The 15,175-nt window shown below is 41.2% G+C and overlaps 1 protein-coding gene across 1 annotated transcript; it reads right to left on the reverse strand.

Moving 5' to 3' along the window:
• Positions 1-3,090: 3,090 nt before the first annotated feature.
• Positions 3,091-14,676, reverse strand: uckl1a (uridine-cytidine kinase 1-like 1a). The gene is made up of 16 exons (XM_076102705.1): positions 14,633-14,676; positions 11,098-11,285; positions 10,768-10,874; positions 9,804-9,974; positions 9,444-9,515; positions 9,133-9,322; positions 8,979-9,040; positions 8,484-8,500; positions 8,174-8,272; positions 7,985-8,078; positions 6,498-6,560; positions 6,274-6,396; positions 5,966-6,073; positions 5,463-5,619; positions 4,692-4,761; positions 3,091-3,190 (listed from the first exon to the last, which is right to left on the reverse strand). Exons 1-16 carry the CDS (start codon positions 14,674-14,676, stop codon positions 3,091-3,093), a joined length of 1,665 nt encoding a protein of 554 aa, XP_075958820.1.
• Between the last annotated feature and the right edge of the window lie 499 nt (positions 14,677-15,175).

Raw genomic sequence — 15,175 nt, forward strand, 5'->3', positions numbered from 1 at the left:
GGCAGCGGCTGCACTGTGACCCCCTAACCTTCCAACACAAGGAGCTGAGCTAACGCCCCAAGGAGTGATGGCTGAGCCCCCGTCATGCTCACCCGCACATACTGTTTACATTCAAGTCATAACAAAATGCCTCTCACAGGCTCATCAGGCCTTGGGGCAATAATGTTAATCTGCTATGACCTGGGCTGAACACAAAGTCCGATCTATAAACCTTAAAAGGAATCCAAAGGTAGTGAATATTAAATGAGCACAAGACCATTGCAGAGTGATCTGTAGGTAACAGTAGCAGTTCTATTTTACTGATACATATGTGCAAAGCACAATAAAGTAAACAAGCCTAAATTCTTCCTCAATTCTAGCGGGTAAAAAAAAAGGTCCTAGCAGGACTCCTAGAGGGGCAAGAGGCACTGCATTGTGTGAAGTATTTTGGTAGCACTTATCATGAACAGGCCTTCCCTGTAGTTGGTCAAGATGTGATTCAGGGCGGAATTTAAATTATATAAAGGAATGAATTACTAATCAAAGTACTTGAAAGCTCAGGGACCAAGAGAAACAATTATGAGAGTATTATAATAAAAATTGCACACATTTTGCATTCTTCCTAAAAGCTTCGACTAATTTTAGAGCATCATCGTGTTTAAAAACCGACCGGATATTTCACTCGTTTTGTTTCATCCTACATGGACTGAACACCGTCTCCACTGCCATCTGTAAATGAAGTGTTTTACTTTGTTGATCCTGTTTCTGCACTTTGCCTGCTACAAGTTGCATGCTAAAAAAAGTGAGAAAAAAAAAATCAAACTTAAAACTAAAAACAAAAAAAAATATCAAGCACTGTCATGTGGTACCTCTATATGAATGTTATTTTTTCTATCGTCGTTGGTTGTTTATTTATTTTTTAGTGCGTTGCTTTATTTCTCTGTAGAGCACAAAGCCAGTGGGATCGAGGATGTGTTTGGCTCAGTGGGACTCTGTGCAGCAGAGAGGAGAGTTCATTTTCCTCTCGCCACACACACACACACACACACACGGTACGGATGAAACAAGACTAAAGAGAGCTGCTCGAGTCCTAAAGGTGGAGACAGTTCACTGCACCGCCCGCTCACAGACCTCCCTCTCTGCTCAGTCCTCACCCACATCCGTGGACCGTTCATCTACACAGTCCCTGCCTTGTGGTCATATGAACCTGCTTGGGTTTCACCATAGTGCAGCTTGGAAAGCTACAGTAGAACTGATGTGTATTAGCCAATGTCCCATCATCACGTGATCGATGAACGCTCCGTCCTCTCTCTGTTATCAGTGTTAAAAATATTGCAAAAAATTGCAAAAATGTGAAGCAAATGGTTTCGCTAAGCAGCAGAGGACAATGACACTGACGATTTCATTTGACCAAATATCCCCAGCAAACAATGTGATAATACTGTATGTTGATGCAATGTGTATGTACATTACAAAAGAGAAAGAATAATAAATATATCATCAGTGTCAAGAAATCTATCCTTTTCTATTATGTTTAATTGTGTTTTGGAATGACTTCTCTTGTGACACAGACTGCGAAGAAAAAGAAAAAAAAACAGCTGCAATGTAAACATTTTCAGTGTATTGTTTGTTGTTTTTGAAGCCATGAAGCTACGGTGTGTTCTTGGAAAGCCCAGCTAAGTTAAATGTGGCAGCTAACGTTGTGTGTTTGCTATTCAGACTACAGGGTCTTGTACTCAAAAAGCGTGTAATTAAGTGCTAAAGTGCAAAAGATTGTAATGTTTTATATCAAGATTACTATTCATGAAATGTCAGTCAAGTTTATACTTTTGTAATAAAGTGGCACTTTAAAAAAAAAAGATGTTTTATCTCATAGTGTCAGTTATTACATTTTTGAAAGACAGCAGAATCTGCTGAAACGCTGAAGACTATTCTCTAAAAGGCTAAATATCACCAAGAGTTCACTTTGCCGTCTACTACAGAAGGACCTTATTATATTCACGTCTTCAGCTCTATCAAAGGAAATATCTTTAATCTTAATCCTAGGGTCAAATAAAGACGATTTCAAAATACGATTCATTTCTTACATTATATCTCAGGCTCCTTCTTTCTTTTGTTTGCAACCTTACAACCTCATTTCACATGTGCGTATGTGAACGTGAGTGTGTGTGTGTGTGTGTGTATGTGAACGTGAGTGTGTGTGTGTGTGAGCTTGTGTGAGTAGCCTCCCCATGGTTGTTTTTTCCATCCGTGTGAATGTGTGTGTGCACGTGCCCATGTAGTAGGTCTGAGTAGCTGTGGGGGGGGGGGGGGGGAGAAAAAAAAAAAATAGGTCACCCCTTAAAACAAAAAGCTTGCAGTCAACATCGCAACCGTCTGCTGAATTTCCATTGGTGGGCTTGTCTCCATGGTAACAGGTTAACCTTGAGGCAGTAGTCACATGGGCGAGCGAGTCTTCTGCTGTCTTGGAGAATACAGCGTGCGTCGCATGACATCCGTGATCACAGTGTCAGCCGCTCGGCGAAGGAGCAGCCCAAAACAAACGTGCAGGCGATGCTGTAGGTGTGAAGATGATACAACGTTCACAGCTTGTGCGAGGTGTTAATCTCACGGCGAGGAGCATGAATGACTGGATGAATACATGAATGAGACTCGCCAGATTCGTTGAAGGTGTACGACAAGTGAAAAGAGAGCAGGATAATACCGAGCATAAGGCCAGAAACCGGCTGGGGAATCATTATCATCACCGGCGGATCACGAGGTGTTTGGAGTGAACACAACGGCGGGGGGAACCTAGGAGGCTCGAGGTTCTTATTGCTCCCTTTGTAACCCTGAAAACATATGAATATCATTATCTTACATGTTTGTAACTGAGCTTTAACACAATGTATTCTGCACCATATCAATCAGTGAAATCATGAACACAATGTTTCTGTGACTGCAAAACTGCCATTCTTGACACCAGATACCAACACATTTTAACATGTAATAAAGTGAAGTGATTCAGGTTAGCCTGAATGCATCCTTCTGTAGTGTATTGACAGTGTTTTCTCAAAGGAAAAAGATATAAATCACACTGAGAGAAGCTAAATGTGAGCTACACTGACCCCCTCAGTCTGTAAAGTGCATCACAGGGGGAGCCGGGCGGCTTGTCTCTGAACCCTGAGAGTCGGAGGACCGAGGATCATATTCAAGAGAGGAGCATGTGACCCTACCTGACCTCGCTCTGATAATCTGATCCACAGCTGGTGGATCAGTCCAGAAACATAATGAAAAAATAATGTGCAGTAGATATAGAAAGTGGCAGTGAGAACTGAACAAAATCTCCAAGATGTTTTCTTCTACTCTGAATTTAAGGTTTTATTATAAACTTTTGCATTTTACATCTATTGGATGTGTAAAGCTACATGACTTGGTATTGTGGTACATGTTCAATATAACATTTCTGACAACTACTCTTATCTAGGTGTGTTTTTAATCACATAATATATATAAAAATGTTTTATTAGAGCAGCGTTAAGTATGAACTTATTTATACCAGAACATATTCTTGAGCGATTCCACCAGCTGTGAATAATTTCAATCTGAGCCAAGATATAATTAGCCGCAGTTTGTGCCTCTCATGAATTAACATTCGAGTCGCGGAGTTAAACCTGGCCGTTCAACAACACTTGACACTGTTCTCAAGGTGTTTCCAGAGACCTCAAAGACATCTGGATGAAAAAATATTCCATTTGTTGCATGATCAAAAAGATTTGTAACTCGTTTCTCAAGGTGTGTTGCTTTTAACTGATCCAAAAAAAGATGGTGCCTGGAAATTACTTATCTTCTTGCTCGATTTGTACAATATGAACCAAATCAGCAAAAAAATAACTACGAGTTATGTTCGTGTATATTGATGTTATTTTATCTTTCTGTAAAAAATAACATTAACATTTTACTTGTGTTTTAGAAAAAGAGCAAGGAAGCCGTTAGGGTGTTTTGAAGATTAATGAATCATTAAAATAAAATGGGTTGCACCATACGAACTAGTTCTCATGCATTAGTTCCTACATGACTGGCAGGTGGAAACTGAAGCAAAGCCAACCGAACCAACTGACAAAACTAACGTTAGCTTGTTAATAGGAGCCGTTTAGATTTAGTGGGTTTTGGTCGACACTTCTGAATTCTGACCTGCTGTTTAATAATGATTTAAAATTACATTTCTTATAAATAACAGCTCATAATGTCAGTTGGGGGACTCCATGTTTACACAGTTGATTGGACAGTTTTACATGTTTGCCATCAGCCGACTCACACATTACAAGTTCAGTTTTGATGGTGCAACCCAATTTATTAAATGACTAATTTGAAACTTTCTCAGAGTTACTAAGTACAGGATTCACAAACAGCTGGTGCAATCCTGGATTAAACCGTGTAGTATATCCAACACTGTTATTGTATTATTGTGGCTCAAAGGTAATGGCACCGTTCACCTTCTGTATAAAATTATGAACACTCAGTTGTAAATAGAGCAAAATATCCTTCTTTCACTCTGACATACAAGTTGACCGAGACTCACCTGTTGTATAAGAGTACAAAAGTTGAATTTAACAATTGTTGTTTTTTTGCTGGTTATATGTCTGAAGGAGAGGAAGCACGATAACGGGAGTTTTCAAGTAGTGTTTGTATTTCCTTTCACAGTGGCTCACAGATGTGTGTGTCAGTACGACGGCTGCTCCTGGTCCTCATCACTCCAGCTGTCGGACGTGTCTGTCCCAAAGTACCGGTCCCCAAAGTCCCCTGAAAACACAGCACAGTGGGCTCAGAGCTGCTGTTCATCAGCAGGTTAGAGGCTGAAGAAAATAATGAAAAAACAGCATGAAGACACAGTCAAACTAAATGGCTGCAACGGTTGGAGGATGTGGAAATAAAGAGCTCAGTGATGGTTTTCTAAAAGGATGAAATTGTGAGTGATTCAGTCACTTCAATCAATTGGTGTAACACAATACATTGAATGTTAATCCTACCGTTTGCCAGTAATGTTCAATTATGTAATTATGTGTAACTGTTTATGTTTGCGAACACCAGACTGATCTATCTGATGTGCAGATTGTGCAGTTTAGTCACAGTGCTGATCAAGAGCAGTGCTCGCTTCAAATCTGAAGTGACACAAGTATAAAATTAGAATCTGCTGGGACATGAAATGAAATCTGTCAACTTGAAACACAAACGTTTATTATCTTTTATCGGAAGCAAAGACCGTGGACATTTTTAGATTCTGCATAAAACTAAAAACCGTGCACCCTCGAGACGGAGTTATGTGCTGACAACAAGAAGTTATAGTTTTTGCACGTCACCTGTAATTCCAGTTAAAGTTCTTCCGAGATTGAGAGACTCAAAATGTTCAAATAAATTACATTTTGGACAAAATGCTTGATGCGTGCCTTCTGATTTAACAGCACAGTGACAGAAAGAGTGAGAGCGTGCATGTGATGACTTACCGATACCAGGAATCACATGTAACAAATCGTCCAGACTCTTGTCCACAGCGGTAGTGATGATTTTGACCTTCGGGAAGGCGTAGGCCACAGAGTGCACCCCGAGCTCTGCCATCAACAGAGACACCAACGCGATCTTTTCCTCCTGCACCTCGTGATCCTGCTCAGCCACACACACACACACACACACACACACACACACACACACACACACACACACACACACACACACACACACACACACACACACACACACACACACACACACACACACACACACACACACACACAAGTCAGTGCCTACCTGATCATCATCAGAGGAATAATTTGTAATTGGAAAGAGAAGACAATATCTGCAGAAATAATGCTAAACTAATCCCACTGGGACAGAAATAAACTTCCAATCAATAACCCCACAGATGAGTAATAAAACATGCTGACTGATCAAGAGGAGACGGGTCCTCTTGTCGTCTTACTGAAGAATAATGATGTTAATATTCACCCACCAATAGGACTCGTACGGCCATCATGGCGGCAGCGCCGGTGGAGACGGTGCTGTCCATTAGGATGACATGATCCTCGCTGATGTCTTTGGGCAGACGCAGGTAATGCAGCTGGCGAGGCCAGAGAGGAGGAGACAGGTTACCATGGTTACAAAATCAGGAAGGGTAGTTACCACGGAGACACACATCATGTGGAAGAAGGAAAAAAAACAAAAAAAACATTTTTATCTTTTGTTTGATGTGATTTTTGAGTCTTGATCTGAAGATGTGATGTGAAGGGGATTTGGCAGAAAATGGCAAATTTGTTCAACCTCTGGTTCGCCTGAGTCAAGGTTGGTCTGGATGAGGATCTTGCCGATGCGGACGTCCTTGCACACGGCCCTCAGGGCGGGCTCCATGGTCTCTCCCGCCCGCAGGACGGACACACCGGTGATCTGCGGAGACGAGGCAGTGGAGCAAGTGGGATGACAGAAACCCCCGCGGACACACTCGACTGGAAGTTAACGAGACCTAGTAAAACCAGGGCATCACTCACCCCTTTCCCCTTATAGCTGCGGCCTTCGTACTCATGGCCCTGTGGAGTCTGGACTACACACGACTGTTCGAAGACACAGAAGAAATAATCATCTTATTACACAAACACACGACTCCCATAGATTGAGATCTAAGAAAAGAATCTATGCATGTTTTTGTACGCATATACTCTTTTATAGTTTGTAAACAATGAAGTACATACGTGTGAGCATGCAGTTTGCCAACGGAAGAAGGGAAGTACAATATCTTATCAAGCTATGTGAGGGCAGTAACCCAGAAAGATGGCGAATGCAACCCAAACAAGTTGACTTTCCAGATCTGTGTGCTTTTATAGAGCAAGTGGCCCAATATTTAATGGTCAGATGTATAGATGAAATCTAGTGTAATGCTACGCCAGTGAGAAATTATGAGCATACAAGTCACGAGATGCTTGTACATCTCATGTCATGTGACATTATGTACATGACATGTAGACTCAGAGTTTAGTCCACAAGTTAAGTAGCTCACAGCCATAGACGCCACCGGTGTTTCTGTTTAACTAGTGACCGTGTTAACTGGTGATTCTTTGCCGCTCCTGCTGCCAACATGCGGCCGCATATGTTTGATGTTGTCTGCTGTAAAAGGGTTTATATGGAACTTTGTGCTGTGAATGTGTGAGACATTTCTGTAGTATATGTACTGTATCACTCACGCAAACAAGGTTTGTTTGCTTTCACCACAAGGACATTCACCACAAGTGGCCTACACTTAACTTTAATACCAACAATTTTCCAATTCCAATTTTTTTACATGATTGCTTGATCCAGTGGTTTTGGTTGATGTCAGAATGGTATTAAATTCAACTTGCAGAGACTTGAACTCTGCTTTAGACACGACATCACAGAGAGTGTTCAGTCACCTTTATTGTTTGTCTGGTACGTTGTTGGGAGCTAAAACTGTGTTGAAACCACTTTTTTGTTGGTGCATTCAAACTATGACAACTGATAGGTGAGAGTTGGCTGCTAAAGAGCTTTGTCTTTAGGATTAAGTTTGAACTTGAAGTTGACTCTTGAGGTGTTGATTAGGAGTTTTCAAAATAGCTATATTCAGCTTCATTACCATGCGACAAAACCTGTGACAAAACCCATAATTAAAATAACAGTCAGAGTGTGATTATTATAATTATCTCAAGCAAGCTTCATGTCCCTGCAAAACTATATTGGCAGAAACTAAATCTGATGGCTGCCTGGAAAGTAATAAGTTAAATGCCACCGATTTGAGCGGTGAGAGTGAACCGAGAGAGTAAAAGTACAGCGGGCTGTAAAACCCAAACAATGAGCTGAAAGACGCAAAGATGCACAGACCTGAGGGGAAGTGCAAGAGTCGGGTGATGATTCTCTGTGGATCCATCACTACGAGCAACCTCTTTCACATACAAGTAGTCATGCTTATCCATTGTTAATACAAAAATATTGATTCTAGCCACTTTAATATTTACAGTCCACCCACCTGAGACGGTAGAAACGTCAGTGCATGTTCTATGAGAAGCCGCATTAATCTCTTTGAGTAGAAGATAAACTCATCTCGACTGGTTCCTTTATTCCTGCATTACAACAAAAAAAGAATAGGTATTAAAACTCATATTGTATGAGCTGTTACGAGGACTCAAAGGTGTATTTGCTGAGCACAGTTAGATACCTGATGATGGTGTGCAGGCCTTTGACCTGCGGCGTACTCTCCAACACGCTGAGCGTCTGGGGCAGCGGCTGAGTCTGCTGAGCGGAGGCCAGGAGCGCCCTGAGACCGAGGAAAGGTTGTTCAGATCAGAAGGTTGTACTGTGTTATTCTGCTGCACTCAAGACGACAGAGAGTAATTATTACGACCGAGCCACTAAAAGCAGACAGACGGAGAGGGAGTGTGAAGGTTCGGTCTGTACACGACAACGACTCAACATCTCCGATAACAATAAGCCAGAAGACGAAAAAGTCAAGATATGTATGAGCATACCTGACACTGAGCTCACGCTGCATTAAGAGAGGGTAAGAGAAAGATGGGGTGAAAAAATAAAGATGGTGAGAAGACGTCCACAGCCCGTCAGACGCATTCATTTCTGCTGAAGAGGTCAATCTTTGTAACAAATGTGTAGTTTCATGTTTTAAAAAATGGTGGGAACTGTAGTTTTTCACAAACTTTTTAAAACAATAAGTAAATAGTTAATTTGTCTGGGACTATTTTATATATTTTTTCATTAAAGATCTATGTCACAGAGAAATAAGTTTTGATCTTTCCGTGAGAGTACAAAATAACAACAGGCTTTTCAGACTTAGTTTTCCAAAGTGAGAGGGATACAAGTTTGCAACTGAGAAGTTCTGACTTAATTTGAGCTTGAAGCATTTTACTGTACAAACAGTTATGAGTCTCTCTTTCTGTCTGTATGTTACAGCTTTCGGACACATGGTGGCGCCAGCCTCTCATGTACAATCAGTGCTTTTGGACACTCACCTCCTCCAGCTGGCTGTGAACATGCTGGACTATCAGATCAATGGCCACCATGTTCCCACCACCTTAGAAGGAATGACAAGAAGATGTTGATCTGTTCTCTGCAGTCAACAATGTGTCAAATAGTTCTACTTCCAGTTATTTAAGGAAGTCTCACCTCTCGGCACGACAATATCAGCCAGCCTCATGGTCGGCTCAATGTACTGTTCAAAGGCCGGCTTCACAAACTTGCTGTATTGCTTGATGACGCCTTCAATGTCCCGCCCGCGCTCTGTGATGTCCCTGCGCAGCCGGCGGACCAGCCGAATGTCTGAATCAGTGTCCACGAAGATTTTCATATCCAGGAGCTGCAGGTGGGAAGAGCAAACACCCCCCCCGAACGGTTCAATAGTGTTCACTTGCTACGAAAGCAGCTGCTCAAACAACAATACCCGGTGGTGATTGCTTTCAGAAAACATATTGCCTCACCTGAAGAAGCTCTTTGTCCGCAAAAGACATAATTCCTTCAAATATTATTACACTGGCACCGTAGACATTTTTCTGCACAAAGTGGAGAGAAAACCAACAGTCTTCAAAGCTGCTTCATGTTCAGTCAGTTCAGCCTTTTTTTAAGATTAAAGCTGCAGGATGTCACTGTTGCAGGAAACACTTTTCTAAACAACGATATTTTATTTAAGTTAACAATATATTTTCAGCTTTGAAAAATCAATCCACAGAAAAGCAGAAGGCTTTATCATCGTCTTCTACTTTACTAAATTACGGGATACATGTTTAATCTTTCAACAGTTTGAGTCTTTGAGGAATGCACCATGTTGTGTGGAAACTCACCCAGTCTTTCTGTCTTCCGTGTGTGGTGAAATCATACACCGGGATCTTCACACTCTTGCCCAGCTTCAGCTTTCGCAGGGTGGCAACCAGCAGGTGAAAGTCGAATGCCCCCGGATGATCAAAGTTGTAATCGTTACTTGCTGCCAAAGTCTGCTCCTCCGAGGATAAAACCTGTAAAACAGAGCAGATGAAAGTTCGCAGGTTCACAGGACGGTTGCTGATATTGCACTTTAAAAGGAACAGCTCACCATGCTTATTCAATTTGTGGCAGAATTAAATGAGAATAACGATACCTGGACTGGTATCGATCCTATGTAGCATTTAGTATTTCTCTTTGTAATATGTTTTAATGTGTTAGTTATGTTTTATGTTCACGTCAGGGCTCTGTGTTTTACCGGGCTGTGAGAGAAGGGCAAAAATCTTCCCCTTGGGGACAATAAAGTTGAAGTTAAATAAAGGCTTTTCTGTCCTGTCACAGAGATCGATACAGCATAAAAAATAGTGTGGCAAGCCGTTCCCCTTTCAAGGGTGCGCTGAAGAAATAGTATTATAATTAAAATTAACATAACTAATTGTTTTACTAAGTGAAAGTGTCACATGCAGTGTGTCTCCATTTCAAGGCATAGCTGTTGTTAAATGACATAGAGGTAATTAAAGAAGTGCTTCAGTGTATTATATTTCTAGATACCCCCTTATTTGTGTCCTAAGTAAGTTTTTCATTGGTGCTCTTTATGTATAAAACATCTAAATGAGGTTGTAATCTAAAGTGTTACCTCAACAGTTTATTAACTTAAAACTGTGACAGCAGAGCGGCACTTATTGCTTTGAGGTGTTGTGACTGAATGTGAATTTTTAATTCATATAAAATAATGAAAAAATGTCATCCCACAATGAGCCCACAGATAATTTAGTAAGAGCCAAATAAAACAAGTCGAAGAAAGCGTAAAATGCACGAGTCTCTCACCTTGTAGAAAGAATCCATAGACAACAGCACAACCCACGGCACATCCAGAGCCTCAATGATCTTATTGGCCACGGTGGTCTTCCCTGAGGCGCTGCCCCCACACAACCCTGCAGATCCACACAGCATGTCAATGGCCCATTATGTGTGTTTTTCAGAGTGTGTCTAATGTTGTCTGGCGGTATGCATGTGTGATAGCAGTAAAGTGTTTATGGGTAAGAAGAAGACAGCAGAGGACAGGCTCTGCAGCTCAAAAACCACAACTTGGCACGAAGGTGGTGAAAGAAGAAAACAAGTCAGGAGGAGTGAAAACATCATCAGTGAGCGTCATACCGATGACAAAGGCCTCTTTTGACTGCGCTCCGTGCTCGTCATACCAGGGAGGTCGGCCGGCGGTGTAGATGGTGCGTGTGCCCGTGCGGAGCAGAGGAGGCTCGGTTTTACTCAGTGAGGTAGTGCTCTTCTTGCGCGGGGCCCCGGCGGGGGGCAGGAGCCGGTCCAACGAGTCCTCCCCGCTCCCACTGCAAGACAGCAAACAGCAGGGCAAGTTACAGCCTGAACACACACACACACGAGTCTACACAGTCAGGTGGACGACTGGATGGCTTCTCTTCACAGTGTGCACTATCAAAGAGCTGCCATACTTCAACTTCAAGAATCAGAAATCATCATATAATCTTTTGTGATGATTTGATAGCACATACCGACTTATTTTGTACATGAAATCCAGGTGTTACACAACACGTGTAGGGTACTAAACATTTAGTATGGTTGACTTAAGGTCCACTTACGAGCTTTAACCATATCTCACGGTCTTCATCAGAGCTTCATCAGCATACCTGCTGTACTGAGCAAGTTCCATCCGCTGATGAAGGCCTTGAGATGTGTTTAAAAGCTCCAGCTCCACGGGGCATGTCGAGATTTGATTTAAATATATATAAACAGGACAAATAAATGTAGTGGCTTTACAAAATATAGCTGAAACAATTAGTTGATTGATTAGCCAAATGACAGCAAAATAATCAGCAACTTTGAATTATAAATGTGTATAGAGTACAAGAAAATAAATGTATTTAAAAGAAAGAAATGTCACATTTTTCTGTCTGCCCGGCAAACAGGAGCAGCTGCAGTGAACAACTTAAGTGTAGAGATGCAATTTCCAAAAAACCTGCTGTGCAAGGAGAAAGCACCTCGGTGCATTCACACAAACACATTGTTGTGTGTTGCGTCAGACTGTTTATTGGTTTTTCCCCTGTGGGCCGCTGTGAGGTCAAATCCAGCTGCTGTGCTTCTTAAAACAAAAATTGGAGGTACTTTATATTATATAATTCTACTCCACTACTTTGTAAGCCCATGTTGGTTGTGCACCTTTAGGTTTATGACGCTTCAAAAAAAAAAAAATTCCGATGTTATTATTTAAAGTGTGAGCTTATCATTTAATTCCTATTTTCGTGCAAAAATGCCAAAGACATCATGGTTGCAGCTTCTGAAATGTGACGATAGGGCCATTTCTCTACGATTTGATACTTAAACATTTTCATGTAGAACTTGTACTGGAGTACTTTTACAGTGTGGAATTGGAAGTAAAGGATCTGAATACCTCCTCCACCACTGCCTGGATTGGGTCAATGCTACTCTATGGAACAAATAAATGTCAGCCAAGCTGTTGCGTCACAATCTGATGCCACCTGTAGGGACACCTGCATTCCCACAGGCAGTAATTAGAAATCAAAGTAGTACCTCTGTTCATTTCTCATTGTTTGTGATGCACAACTACATACATGCACTCAAACTGAAGAGACACTATAGAGACAATCCTCTGTGACTGAGCACAAGCAAAACACACCAAAATCCCTGCAAACTTACCTAGATCCAGCACTTCCTCCGACCTCTCAAGAAACCCCCTTTTTAGAGACTTCATTTATAGTGCACACATGCACAGCGTGCTTGTGAGCTTTGTGAGGTGGGAAAACTAGCATCCTGTCTGCGCTGAGAGGAAACAACAACACAGGCAGTCAGATCTTACCTGCAGTCAGACCTCAAGGAACAACAGCCAGAGATTCTGGCTCCTGCGCAGTCGAGCAGAGTCATGTCTGCTTTTGACAACAACCTGCTACCCTCCAGCTCGCCTGTCACAGCGGCAACTCAACAGAGGAACACTGACCAAAAGTCAAAAAGGAGTTTAGTTTGGTTTGTTTGTAGTCTGCTTTCACTGTGTCCAGTCACAGTCTGCATCTATGGAGACTGAACAATCATCGGAAAATTCTCTCAGTGCTGCTGTCAATGTGACCTCCTTTCTGTGTGTGTGTGTGTGTGTGTGTGACAGACACTAAGAGGATCACTGTAACACTGGCAGCAACGTGCTGCTCGGCTGGTATTAATAGAGACACTGGTAAGCAAAAGCAGGACGGGACGGCCGTCTTCTGCTGATCCTTCCTCTGAGTTAACTCATCAGGTGTCGATGAGCCCAAACTAGTCGTATTGTAACAGGACGTATGAAGTATTCAGATGTCTTGTTTTGTCTGACCAACAGTTCAAAACTCCAAAATATTCAGTGTACAATGACATAAAGCAGAAAAAAGCAGAACATCGTGATATTAGGACTAATCAATGAATTGACTAATCGTTTCAGCCCTAACCAGCTTTGCCTTTCCGAGTCCTAAAGGAAGGAAGGATTTTATTAGTTTGATTGAATTGTTGCTATTTCTTTTGTTTTCTAGTCAGGCAAAATAAGTTAATTTATTTATACGCCCTATTTTCCTCACATGGTTGTACAATCTATATAATGTACAACACCATCTGTTCTTAGGGCTCTTAAACGGGCCAATAAGGCCAAAAAGCCAGGAAGAGCAACAGAGAAGGGTCCCTCCTCCAGGACAGATAGAAGTCACATGTTCACACGAGAGTAACAGTAGAATTACAGTATGGAGAAACAGAAGTATCGAGGTCTTATACTTGTGTACAAAGCAGCAATACCTCATTACAAAATACTCCACTACAAGTCCTTCATTCTAGATTTTACCTATAGTGCATTTTAATTAAAAAAGTAATTCAAATCAAATTCAGATCCAATATTATAACATCACAATGACAGGAGAACTTTTAATATTTTATGTACATTTATGTATTTTCACGTGAGTCATATTTCGAATTTTGGGCTTTTGCTCACAACGTCTTTTTAATGGTGTAATATTGCTACTTTTACTTTAGTAAATAAAAGTAAGTAAGTAAAGAACACAAAGATTTACTTAAAATACTTCTTCCACTGCCTATTGGCAGCAACATACAGACAGGGAAATTAAATAGCAGAGGGTTGAAAGGGTGACAATTTGTACATAAAGTGTAGATGTTTTGAATTCATTTAAAAATAATTATATATGCGTGTATGTTTTAAGGTTATTCTAAATCAAAGAACTGAAAAAATAAACAGAAACGTATAGAAAATCAAATCCTATCTTCTATCTAAAGACGAAATATACTTAAAGGTTTATTTCTGTATATTTTAGGAATATTCTGGTATTTTCTTATTAGTGAGCCTGTGACCAACGTCTGACGTCAACGTGTAGCTCACCCACTTCTGAAGAGCTTCATGTTTCCCTCACATTTGATGGGTCTACAGCCTCCCATATGTCACTATATAGTACGATGAATCAATACTAACAGAAATGGGTTTTAATGTAATAATATTAAATGTCAGAGACGAAACATATTGGATGCTTTTGCTGTTTGGAGGGGAGTCAGTGTGGTTAGCGTTACATGACCGGATCACGACGCTGCTGCCGACTGAATCAAAATAAAATAAATCACATGAATAGTTTCGGTACACAGATTTCAAACAGAGGTAGAAGATACGGAGACCATCGTGTACCTGTCCGAACGGGACGACATTATTCTCCTGCACTCCGCTTCCATTGTGGATCCTGCGACCTCGGAGCCGGCGGCATCAGCTGGATTCCTTCTTATCCGTGCAGTGGGATTATGGGTAATGTAGTTTATCATCACGTGCTTCCTCACAACTGCATTTTCTAGGGTAATGAACACATTCCTGGCATTTAAGCAGGCATCTGCACTAAAAGCGTTGATGTGATGATATTTTTTTTTTATTTACTTGTTTTACTTTTTGACATTAAAAAAAAAAAAAAGCTTCACAGAGAGAGAAAGAGGTAGAGACAGTAAGAGAGAAATAGTTAATAGAGCAATACATTTACAAAGCAGATTGTCTCGTTGCTCTTCCATCGCAGTTCATTGACAGTCCGCAAGGATTGTGTCAGTTCGTTGTGCAGAATGAAAAAGCTGCCAACTTCCATTCAACAACATAACTCGCTGGATGGATTTCTCCCACAGGTCTGATTCACATTTGAGTTTATTTGGGGTAAATATCCCAGAGTTCCACGGCATCCAAATCTTCCAG

This window comes from Anarhichas minor, unplaced genomic scaffold, assembly GCF_050575085.1.
Source record: "Anarhichas minor isolate MPS153535 unplaced genomic scaffold, ASM5057508v1 ptg000003l, whole genome shotgun sequence".
NCBI classification, from domain to species: domain Eukaryota; kingdom Metazoa; phylum Chordata; class Actinopteri; order Perciformes; family Anarhichadidae; genus Anarhichas; species Anarhichas minor.

Bases quoted from the DNA above. Each gene is read 5' to 3' on its own strand.
- uckl1a (XM_076102705.1), bottom strand. From the start codon at position 14,676: ATGGAAGCGGAGTGCAGGAGAATAATGTCGTCCCGTTCGGACAG. The intron at 6,074-6,273 runs GTTGAACAAATT...TGGCCTCGCCAG, and splicing joins TTGACTCAGGCGAACCAGAG to CTGCATTACCTGCGTCTGCC. The intron at 5,620-5,965 runs GTGGGTGAATAT...GTGGCTGAGCAG, and splicing joins TGGCCGTACGAGTCCTATTG to GATCACGAGGTGCAGGAGGA.